The sequence below is a fragment of the Pongo abelii genome, chromosome 8, assembly GCF_028885655.2.
Source record: "Pongo abelii isolate AG06213 chromosome 8, NHGRI_mPonAbe1-v2.0_pri, whole genome shotgun sequence".
In the NCBI taxonomy this organism is placed as follows: Eukaryota; Metazoa; Chordata; class Mammalia; order Primates; family Hominidae; genus Pongo; species Pongo abelii.
In genome coordinates this window covers 15,927,712-15,940,314 of record NC_071993.2, presented here as the reverse complement: position 1 = coordinate 15,940,314, position 12,603 = coordinate 15,927,712, and the positions used below count along the sequence as shown (strand labels likewise).

Sequence of the window (12,603 nt, the reverse complement as noted above, 5' to 3'; positions counted from 1 at the left end):
CCAACAGCAGGAAAAGTTTTCTCCTCCCTCTGTTCATCTATGGTGCTTTACCTCCATCAGCTTCATTCTGTTACACCTCGCATCATAGTTCTTTGCGTACATGTTCTTGTTTCTGTAAACGAGGTGCATAGGCTTTTGAGGGAAACTAAATTTTTTCTACGGGCCAGTGTAGGCATTTTGGAAGTAGGATCTTAATCTTTACAACAACCCTTCAAGGAAAGTATTACTCCATATGTTATGAAGAAGGAAACTGAAGCCTAGAGAGGTAAAGCAACTTGCCTAAGGATTTTCAACGAGTAACTATTTAATTATAATTTTTTCTTTCTATATTACCTACCTCCTACTACGTTGTCAGAGCAGGAAATAAGTCCAGTAAATGCTGAATGAATGTATATCTCAGGTCAGTAAATGCGTTTTTTTCCTAGTCTGTGTTTTGCCTTGAGTTTCCTTATGGTAAACAGTTAGATTGTTTCCATTTTTAGCTATAAGAAACTGCTGTAGTAAACATGTGTTGTATATACATCTTTCCTTATATATTTAAGTATACCTACAGGTTAGATTTCTAAAAGTAGAAAGTGTATTAAAATTTTAGGCATCTGTTAATTTTTTTATTTTTTACTTATAGCTTTATTGAGATACTCACATATGCATGTCACCCATTTAAAATGGATAATTCAGTATTTTAAATATTTTCTCAGAGTTGTTTAGCCATCACCACAATCAATTTTAAAACATTTTTATCATCTCAGAAAGAAACCCTGTTCTCCTTATACTTCCTTCCACGCCAGCCCTGGCAACCACTCATCTACTTTCTGCTCTATAGATTTGCCTGTTCGGGGTGTTTCATAGAAGTAGAATCATACGCTATCTGGTCTTTGGTGACTGATTGATTTCACTTAGTATAATATTTTCAAGGTGACCATGTTCTGGCATGTACCAGTACTTCACTCCTGTTTATTGATGAATAACATACCATTGCACAAATGTACCACATTCATTTGTCCGCCAACATGTGGAGTGTTTCCACTTGGCCATTATGAGTAATGCTGCGAGGAACATTCATGTACAGGTTTTTATGAGATGTATATTTTAGTGTTTCTTTGCCATAGACCAAGGAGTTGAAATCCTGGGTCATACAGTAACTCATAAGGTTTAACTTCTTGAGGAACATCTGTTAAATTTTGATAGATAATGCCAAATGTCCTTCTAGAATCTGGTTTATCAACAGGTAAAAGTATAAACTTATTCTTTCAAGTGTGTAGGAGAGTTCGTATTTTTCTGCATCCTACCTGACACTTAGAATTGTCCATCTTTAACATCTTGTCAGTTTGTTGACAAGTGATAGCCTGTTTTAATTCACATTTCTCTGGTGCTCACTGAGCCTGAGCTTGATCATCTCTTCATGTGTTTGTCAGTTTTTAGTATTCTTCTTCTATAAATTACCTCTTCCCATCTTTTTGGCATTTGGGGAGGAGGAGTTATTTTCTTTTGTTCAGTTTCTAGGAGCTCTTTATAAATTCTCTTAGTTCTTTCTCTGTTTGACCTTTGTTGCAAATATTGTCACCCAGCCTTCCCTTCCTTGTTAACTTTGTTAATGATATATTTTCTTATATCCAAGCCTTTTATTTATTTATTTATTGAGACGGAGTCTGACTCTTGTCACCTAGGCTGGAGTGCAGTGGCTCGATCCTGGCTCACTGCAACCTCTGCCTAACCCGGGTTCAAGCAATTCTCCTGCCTCAGCCTCCCTAGTAGCTGGGATTATAGGTATACGCCACCATGCCTAGCTAATTTTGTATCTTTAGTAGAGATGGGATTTCACCATGTTAGACAGTCTGGTCTTGAACTCCCGACCTCAGGTGATCCGTCAACCTCGGCCTTCCAAAGTGCTGAGATTACAGGCGTGAGCTATCGCGCCTGGCTGGCTTTCATATTTATGAGGTTAAATCATTTGGTCTTTTTTTTAGATGGCTTCTATTTGGGCTTTTTTTTTTTTTTTTTTTTTTTTACTCCCATTATATCAGTTTTATGTGTCTCCCACCCCCAGATTTTTTATTTTCATATTTTAGAGACAGGGTCTCGCTCTGTCACCCAGGCCATAGTGCAGTGGTGCAGTCATAGCTCACTACAGCCTCGAAATGGGCTCCAGTGGTCCTCTTGCCTCCGTCTCTCAAGTAGCTGAGAGTACAGACGTGCACCATCATGCCTGGCTCCACCCCAAGATAATATTCTCTAGTATTTTCCAAAAATACTTTTGTGAGCTTTTTATTTTTTAGTGTTTGGCTCTTTAGTCTATCTGGATTATGTATTTATGAATGGTATGAGTTGGGGATCTGCCTTTTGACTTTTTCTCAAAGAATTATCTAACGTCCTAATTCCAGTCAGTTCTCCACAGATAGGAAATATGTTTTTTGTTAAACACATTTTTCCATATTTACATGTTTTTATTCTATTCCACTGATCTGTTTGTGACTTCTTATGCAAAACTTCACAATTACATAGTTTTATAATATACTTTGATATTCATTAGCATGTTTCCTGATGTTATACTTTTACAAAATTGTCATAGTCTTTTCTACATTATCTATTCCAGTTGAACTTTTCTCCCAGCTTTTCAAGTTCCAGTTTTAAGAAATCTTTGAAGATTTGGATTGATTACATTATATTTGTAGGTTATTTTGAGGAAATTATATCTTTACATATTATCTTCTCAACTAGATTGTTTTGTACCTTCTTTAGTAAAAAATATTTAGTGTTTTATATAGATTATATGGTCCTGAATCCATATACTTCATTCTACCCCAGCTTTTGAAACCATCTTTTGCTTCTCCAATAAAACAGTAGAACTAATCAAATTAAATGCATTCTTGCCCACTCTTTCCCCGTGGCTAGTGTGATATTTTTCAAACTCAGTGAGATCATGTTTCTCTCTCCCTTAAAACCATTCGATGGCTGGCTTCCCTATGTGCTTAAAATAAACTCCAAACTCCCTCTAAGGTTCTCAGATCCTTTTGTGGTCTGTCTCCTCTCTACCTGCCATCCATCTTCATTTTGTACTATTGCATATATGTTAAGCTAAAGTTTTCTTTGATTTTGATTTTCTGTAGATTAATTTTGTCATGGTCTCTTTTTTATCTTAAAGGAATTCTTCAGTATTTGTACATTATTTTTGTCCATATTGTTTATTTTTGTATGCTTATTTGATGATTATTTTTATTTTATAATTTTCTTTATGGGATAGGGATAGAAGAGTCAACTCTTGTAATTCAGAAACCCAGAAGTTTCTTAGTTTTTTGTGGGTTTTTGTTTTGTTTTTATAAAAAGAAATCAGTATTACAGCCAGTCAAATGCATAGCTAATTGAAAGATGCTGGACTCATACGTAGAATAATGCATATGTTAATTAGCTCAGTTTAGCCATTCTACAGTGTATTCATATTTCAAAACATGTTGTACACCGTAAATATATACAACTTTAATTTGTCAATTAAAAAATAAACAGAAACGGATATTATAGTTAGGCCAAAAAATAGTCATGTTTCTCTGTTGCTTGTCTGGTTATATTCCACTTAATATGTGGAACTCCTAAAAATGCAGTCAGAAACTGAATGAATATTGATGGTTTATTTCATTCTCTTTTATAAGATAATGAGTTAGGCTGGGCGTATTGGCTTGTGTCTTTAATCTCAGCAGTTTGGGAGGCCAAAGCAGGAGGATCACTTAAGGCCAGGAGTTCGAAACCAACCTGGGCAAGATGGCAAGACACCGTCTCTGATAATAAAAGATAGTAAATTAATTCTGGCAAAGAAAACAAGAATATAATCACAAAGTAATGTGAATTTTTTGCAAATGTAGAGTACATGCTTGGGACCAGAAGCATTTAAGATTTCTGATTTTTTTCAGATTTGGAAATATTTGCATTTTTCCTCACCAGTTTAGCATCCCTAATCTGAAAATCTGAAATCCAAAATGCCGTAATGAACATTTCCTTCGAGAGTCATGTTGGCTCTCAGAATGCTTCAGATCTTGGAGCATTTTGGATTTCAGATTTTCAGATTAGGGATATTTGAAAATAGACACTTTCAAGGCTTATTGAGAAAGTCTCATACAAATAAATTCTATAAATCATAACGTGAGAATATTAAATCCTCACTGTATTACAACTTGGCATAAAAGTAAATTTTCCTAGTGTGATACTCTTTAAACTATCATAAGAAGGTAAAAATGTTAAGTATATATTCTGTTTAAGAAAACAGGCATAATACATTTTTAAAATATTACCATCCAGACTAGATGTCTAAGCATGTGTTTACTGATCAAATCTAAATAGTTCATTACCCAAGAATTATGAACAACTGGTTTGCTATATTTAGTAACATGATATTATTATTAGACATTTGTTTAAAAATCCAGGGAAATAGATGATGTAGTATCTAATTGTAACACTAGGTGGTGGTAACTGATTTTAGAAAATAAATTGTGAAACTGTTTTCCAATGTATGTATTCTTTTTACATGAAAACATTTAGTGTTGCTTACATTTAAGAAGGAAAGGGAGAGAAAAGTTTGCGAAGATAGGAAGTATCCATTTATACCTATTTGGGCTGTTTTTCTCCTCTCCCTTGTTTTGCTTTAACCTGAAGATTCTAAGACCTTTTAATCTCATGCCCTTTACACTCTTACGAATGATCCCAAAGCAAATAATCAATGTTTTTCATGTTAGAGATTGAGAAATTTTTAAATACGTATTAATTCACTTTAAAATAACAGGTATATGAAAAAATGTTCAACATCACTGATCATGAGAGAACTACAAATCAAAACCACAATGAGATGTCATCTTACCGCAGTCAGAATGGCTATTAAAAAACAACAAAAGTGTGGCGAAGATAGAGAAAAGAGAACTCCTATATGCTATTGGTGGGAATATAAACTTGTACAGCCACTATGGAAAACAGTATGGAGATTTCTCAAAAAACTAAAAATAGGATTACCGGATCCAGCAATCCCACTACTCAGTATCTACCCAAAGACAAAGCAATCAGTATATCAAAGGGATACCTGCATGTGCATGCTAATTGCAGCGCCATTCACAATAGCAAAGATAGATAGGGAATCAACCTAAGTGTCCATCAACAGGGCAATGGATAAAGAAACTGGAATTCTATAAACAATAACAAAGAATGAAATCCTGTTATTTGCAGTATATGTGAATGGAACTGGAGGTCATAATCTTAAGTGAAATAAGCCAGGAACAAAAAGACAAAATCACACACTCTTACTTATATGTGGGATCTAAACAAATTTGATCACATGGAGGTAGAGAGTGGAACGATAGATAACAGAGACTGGGAAGGGTCAGTGGCAGGCGGTGGGGGAAGCATGAGGGGAGTGGGTTAGAGTACAAACATACTGTAAGATGGAGTAAATTCAATATTTGATAGCAGAGTAAGATCACTATGCTTAAGAAAATTGCATTGTACTTGAGCAATGGACACTCTTCATACCCTGGCTTGATCATTATGTAGTATATGTGTTTAAAGAAATTTCACATTTACCTCCTAAATTTGTAGAAATAAAACACAATTTAGAAAAAACAAAATATACTTTTTATTAATATTAACATAAATAACATTTTTAATAAACAACAAATATTAAGGAGAGTGACATTGTTTAAAATTTTTGCAAATCCCTTTAATGCTTGGCTTATTAGTAGACAGCCGGATCTTCATATATGCTTATAAATTTAGTCTGATGCAGTGTAACAGATCAACCTCTGTAAAACTCTGTGCTTATGAGAGAGTAAGTGTAGAAAGGTAATTAACATCATATTATGAAAATCATGTTGATCTCACATAGTCTCTAAGAGGGTCTTGTGGTCCCTGAGGAATCCTAAACCACACTTACAGAACCATTGCTCTACCTGATCTGTGCCTGTAAGAAGCTAGTGACAAAGTATAAACTGTATGTATATGCACCTTCTATTAATTTTGGATTTACCAATCCAGAAAGTTAAACTGTCAGCTCTTGCCTTACACCATCTCGATGTTGTAGTTAAGGCCACATAGTAAAATGTTGGCCAAAAAATGACAGTAATATTCTTATTACATTAATTGATAATAAAATATATCCTAATGGAAAAATGGACATAACATGACCAGATGGTAAAAAGGTTGCAAAATTATATATGTATTATGTTTACAGTGAACATAATTTTTACCCAGAAAGAAATGCTTTTTAGATATATTATGGACCCAAATATATTATTATATTAATGTATGTTAGCTGAAGGGTATCATTTATGAAAAGACTTTATTATCATCACATTTTTATTCCCTGCGTTGTGTCTGTTCTGACTTACCCACATCCATAACTTTAACTCTCATCTCTATGCTGATGATTCCCAAATCTTTATCTCCAACCCTGACGTTTCTCTCCTGTATTCCTGAGCCTTACTTCCGGCTATTTATCCCTCTCTAGCCTAGAGCACGTAAAGGGACCTCAATCCCAGCTTGGCTAAAACCAAACTCATGTTACCTCTTCACACGAGTCCAGAACTTACTTCTTAATTCTTTGTGTTAATCACTATTTATCATATACCCCCAGGCCAGAAACATTTAAGGAAACTTTGCCAAATTCTTCATTCCTTAAATGCATCGATTTTTCATACCTGTTTGTTGTTTCTTCTGCTTTGAATTTTCTTGTCATCCTCTTTTTGGCCTGGAAAACTGTAATACGCTTCAAGATTCAACTCCCTGTTATCATTTTTATAAGCCTTCCCTAACACTGTAAGCAGATACTCTCATACCACTCTGTGTGTGTGTACAGAGAGACCACATGTTTTTTTCATCTGTCATCTTTGGTAAAGTGGTAGCCTTTTTAAGGCAGAGATCATTTTCTATTCATCTTTATTTCCCCAGTCTTAAGCACACGGCCTGTGTTTATAGGAAAGAGGGATGGCATTACATGTCCATGTTTTAAGTATTAGGCAAATGGAGTCACTGCTACCTAATGATTAATTTTACCAGTGATTAGCATATCCATTTGTTTTTCAAAATCAAAGTCAATTCAAGTTAGCCCTTTTACATAGGTATTGAGTCTCTTTCTCTTCTTGTATTTTTGTCAACAATGGCATGGATTTCAGGGAGTAAATTCTCTCATTTAAAAAGTTAACATTGAATATCAAGTTTTATAAATACATTTAATATACATCTAAAGTATCACATTTACCCACCACAAACCTGATCTAATGGTATTTTATAATGAGCAGTACTGTAATGATTAGTTGGCATTACCTCCTAATAAATACATGCTAAGTTTTAAAGTATAGTTTTGGGTAAAAGTTAAAAGTTTTGGTGTAGTATAAATATATATACATATAAGTACGTTTCAAATTTATACACACTACTACAATGCTAAGTTTTCGTTTTTTGTTGTTGTTGTTGTTGTTTTTTGCAGAACTTCTTGGTATACATGAACAAGCAGCTGTAGGATTTTTAACACTAATGGAAGCTTTAAGATACTGTAAGGTAAATTGATTTTTAAGGTACTTTGAATGTTTTTTGTTTAGATGTCCACTGTTGTGGATACTGTTTTGTTCCTCTGACAGCATATTTGAGCACAGCACTATTGTTCAGTACCGCTCTCTTCTTCCTTCCTATCCCCCACCCTAAACCAGCAGGGTTATTAAGTGTGGTTAAGCCGGCTGATTATGCTGAGTTTCCTATGCTAGGTCTATTGTTATTTTTTGTAGGAGGAGGGGCAGAACCCAGTACAAAATAATTCAAAAAAGCCACAGACATCTATTATTGAATATGAATTTATTTTTGGCAAAATGAGGATGAAGAAAGCACTGTTTCTTTATTACCTAACGAAGAATATCCTTCACTAAAACAACTGGTAATACTTTATTAGGCAAAGAGAAAGCATTGCCAGATGCCTGAAATTCTGACTTTTATCTATTCCATCTGAAAAATGATTTCACACTGAAAAAAATTTCAAGCATTTTACAACATTAAACTCTTTGACACATGCACTAGGGTTAGGAACTGCCATGGAACTCTAATTTATTGCTGTTTATTTCATTCTCCTCCTACACAATCTGAAACAACCTGAAATGGGTATTGTAAATAGTTTTAAATGGAATTTAAACCATTGTTGACTTGCACTTCATAAGATGTCATGATTTGGGAGAAAGAAGTAGATCTAGTTTTCTTTTTCATTAAAAGATTTTTTTTAAATAGAGACAGGGTCTTGCTGTGTTGCCCAGGCTGGTCTCAAACTCTTGACCTCAAGTTATTCTCCTACCTTGGCTTCCATCCCTAAGTGTTGGGATTACAGGCATGAGCCTAAGGCAGCTGACCTTCCTTTTCTATTTTAGAACAGGGTTCCATAGCAGGAGTTTGGATGGTGATAATTATATGTAATAACAATAATCATGGTTGATCCTCTTTCTTTTTTGTCAGTGTTCCTTTTTCATGTTTCACTTGAACACTGGGTGATATGCATATGATAATCAAATTGGATTTGTCCTGCCCTTACTCCTTTAGTAGTGATCATATGGTTAAATAGTATTTTCAGTGACTTTTATCTTCGGTGACTTTAATTGTATAAACTAAAGCTATTCTGAAACAGCCTGGCAACTAGAGAATCAAAGTGTGTCCCCTTCCCCCTAACACATATACACACACATTTGTAGATCCTAAAGAAAGTTAAGCATGGAGGCGGGGGGTGGGGCAGGTGGGATGTGCATGCATGCCTGCGTCTTGTGTGAGGCTAGGGGGTGGAGATTTTATATTTGGAAATATTTCCTGTGTATCCCTTAAGACCCTGATGGTCTTTGCAGTTGGGTTGCTTTCTCTACTGCTGTGCTTCAGCCACACTGGTGTCCTCTGACTTTCCCAGACATGCCCAGCCCTCTCCAGTGCTTGCTGTCCTTTCTGCCTGGAGTCGTCCAGCTCTTGAGATGGATGGCTCACTGTCCCCTTCAGGCTGGACTGCAGATCATACCTCAGAGACTTTTTTCTTGACCACTCCCTCAGTTATTCTTTTCCACAATATTTAATAGGAATAATTAATGACACTTTTTGTTCACCTATCTTTTTAAATCTTGAGTTTGCTTTTCTGTTGTCTTCCCTGATGGAATATAGACTCTGGAAACAGGGACAATGCTAGGTACATATTAAGTGCCAGGTGCTCAGAAATATTTGTTGAGTGAATGAATGGACATATTCACCAGAATTGTAAGGTTTTCTAGATGTAGGCTTTACTTTGCTTTAATTTTTAGGTAGAACAGAAGAACTTTTTTCCCCTCAAGATCTTAGTGGGAAGTCAATCGCTGCTGTATATTCTTCTGTTTACATATTGCTGTAGTGTTTTAGCAGTTAACTATGGTTTTAAATAAGATTTAAGGATTCTGTTAATGGCACAACAAAACACACTAACACTTGGATAGGTGAAAGGCAAAACTCTGTTCCTTCCAACTGCAAATGAGGGAGGGAAGCCAGGCAGGGCCACACGTAGGATTGCATCTGAGGACTGGGGTACAGCAAGCTGGAGCCATAGGAGCAGCTTATGTACCTGAAGCAGGATGGGGTCAGCTAGATTGCCTCGGCTCCCCTGTGGATTGGCTAATTTGGATAACTCTGGGGGGCTCTTGGGTTATCCCTAGTAGTCTGTCTGGTACCTGACTCCAGGGTGATTAGGGTGATCCCTGGAGTATGGGAGACCTATAATGGTAGTGGCTGGAGTAAGAACTTAATTAGCTATCTTTTTCGAGGGAATGACTGGCCTCTAGCCAGGGCCTCAAAAGTGAGTCAAGACAGCATTTTTTGAAAAACTATATTATGCTACAGTGTTCATCTCTATCTAACTTCTCAAATTCTATGTATATTTTACATTTACTTTTTATCAGATGCTTGGAGGAATGGCATTAAGGAAGTCATTGAGCTTGTGTTAATTTTGTAAGTCTGAACATTACCCCATGCTTTGATAAGTGTAGCAGATTTCCCTTTAAGGATGAAATTAACATTTTGCAATATCATTTTGACTATACATGCATTAATACAATTGAGGTGATGAAATAATCTCTTTCTCCCTCCTGCACTCTCCCTCTCAACACACACACACAAACCCAACAAAGAATAAGGTGGCTATGGCTACTTTTGACTCTACTTTTAAAAAAAAAAAATAGATTTATAACTCACATACCAGAAGATTGACCATTTTAAAGCATACGATTCAGGGCTTTTTAATATATTCACGATGCTATGCAACCATTACCCCAATCTAATTCCAAAATGTTTTCCTTACCCACAAAAGGAGCTCTAAACCCATTAGAAGTCACATGCTCCTCCCACTCAGCCCCTGGAAACCACTACTCTGTTTCTGCCTCTGTGGATTTACCTCTTTTGTACATTTCATACCAATGGAATCATATAGTATATAGCCTTTCGTTTCTGGCTCCTTTCACTTAGCATAGTGTTTTCATTGTTCATCTGTGTTTTTTACCTGTGTTAGTATTTCATTCCTTTTTATGACCAAATAATATTCTTTTGTATGTTAAACCAATTTTATCTGTTCATCGGTTGGGTTGTTTCTACTTTAGCAGTTATGACTAGGGCTGCTGTAAACATTGATGTACAAATTTTTTGTGAACATGTTTTTATTTCTCTTTGGTATATACCCAGGAGTGAAATTACTGCTCATACAGTAATTCTGTTTTTAACTTTCTGAGGAAGTGTCAAACTGTTGTTCAAACTGATGACACTTATTTATGCATTCAATATATTTTTACTATTATAAAACATTCCATGAGTTTAGCATTCATTTATTCTTTGATCTTATCTTTTTTTTTTTTTTTTTTTTACTTCTACCTTAATGTAAATACACACTTTTTCTAAAAGAAAGGTTAATATCTAATCTCTTCACCACACGAGGCACCATGTGATGTGATGGAAATCTATCAGAGTAGAAGTCAGAAAACTTAAGTTCTAATTCTAGCTCTGTACTATTTAGTTGCTTGAGATGAGACCAGGCACAGATCCTGTGTATTTCTCTGGTTCCTTATGTATAAATTGAAGGACTTGCACAGCTCACCTCTAAAATCCTCGTCCACTCTGAAACTGTGATCTTATCTTTCCCTCTTTCTTTGTTCCTTTTCTTTTATTCTTCTCTGCTGTTCCCAAACCATCCTTCCTACTTTACTGGCTCAACATTGCCACATTAGCACATCTAACTCATCTCTCCCATCATAAGACAAAGATACTAGTTTCTCTGTCCATGGATACAAAAGAATACCTATTTTCCATTTCCCTCCTAGTGATAAGAATAAATTCCACAGGGCCAGGGTGGTGGTTGAAGCAGGGGTGATTAGGAAAGAATTTTTGGCCTGACTGCCACAAACAGCCATTTGGAATTCCCCAATTATAGGCAGTCTGTAAGAAAAAGGAAAATGCAGCAAATTGTATTGGTAAGATTCGTCATTTTTAAGTTAAAGTTTCTGTCTTCATATGAGAGTGGAATTGAGTGGTGTGAACGTGTTGGGTTTCATAAGTCTATTCTATTTGTTTAGTATTAAACTTTTTTTTCCTCAGTCACACACACACAATTGTGTTCTCAAGTGTTTGGTACAGTAGTGTTCACAGATTATGTAACCTTGAGAACAGAGTACAAATACGGCTTTTTATACATTTTAAAGAGACTATATTGTGAAACTTTGAACTTACCTTCTATCATGAAGAGTCAAATAACAGGACACTTACATACTTAAATGGTTTAAATTGTAATTTTTCTTGATTATTTGGGAACAAAGATGTTCTTTCCCTTTGATTATTCATAAATCTACTCATTTGATAAACTATAATTATTTTCCTACTAAAGTTATTATCATCAAGTTTATAGTTTTAGGGTTTGAGGTTTCATGCTGAAATTCTAAGAAGTGGTCATTTTATCTAGGAACTTTAGCAAAACCTGAGAATGACTCTTAGGGCTAAATAGTTATCTCCAGCTGTGTTAAATCTATATTGTTGTTGTTTTAATGTCAAAGCACAATATAAGGTCAGTACTGACAGTCTTCTAACACTCATTTTTACATTCAGCATTTGATCTCTATGGGTGAAGTGCTCAGGCACAGTACATTATTTCAGTTAAATACAAATTGGACACTTTATGCTTTAGATATTTATGGGCAAATATTTAAGAGGCAGTATAAATTTTTAATTTGTTTATTTGTTTTATTTTGCTACATTTGTTCTAGGTTGGTTCTTACTTGAAATCTCCAAAATTCCCTATTTGGATTGTTGGCAGTGAGACTCACCTCACCGTATTTTTTGCCAAGGTATGCTTATAGCAGGATTTTTTTTAAGTTATGACATCAGGCAAACAAGTATTATAAGTTCATATTTGGTTTGGATCTTTGTGCAAACTTCACTCTATTCCCACAACAAATGAATTGTTCAAAAATCTCAAAAACTAATACTGAAGAACATACTGTTTTCCTGCTCTAAATCTGGAATCTTTTAATCAAAATCTGTCATGATGTAGTTATAATTTCTTTTTCTTTCTTTAGAGCTTTAGCTTTTGATTTTTTTCAGAAATTACTTGTG

General features: G+C 35.1%; 2 protein-coding genes across 4 annotated transcripts in view; both read left to right on the top strand.

Moving 5' to 3' along the window:
* LOC129047172 (ubiquitin carboxyl-terminal hydrolase MINDY-3-like) overlaps positions 1-12,603 on the top strand; it is a 90,460-nt gene that overhangs the window by 38,983 nt on the left and 38,874 nt on the right. For all 3 annotated transcript variants that reach the window (XM_063727495.1, XM_054521999.1, XM_054521997.2), the window contains 2 exons: positions 7,457-7,527; positions 12,255-12,335. In XM_063727495.1, coding sequence (XP_063583565.1) covers positions 7,457-7,527; positions 12,255-12,335 — 152 coding nt within the window. The remainder of the gene's footprint in view (positions 1-7,456; positions 7,528-12,254; positions 12,336-12,603) is intronic.
* MINDY3 (MINDY lysine 48 deubiquitinase 3) overlaps positions 1-12,603 on the top strand; it is an 87,395-nt gene that overhangs the window by 35,923 nt on the left and 38,869 nt on the right. The window contains 2 exon segments of the mRNA NM_001131840.1: positions 7,457-7,527; positions 12,255-12,335. The gene's annotated coding sequence lies outside the window, so the exon portion shown is untranslated.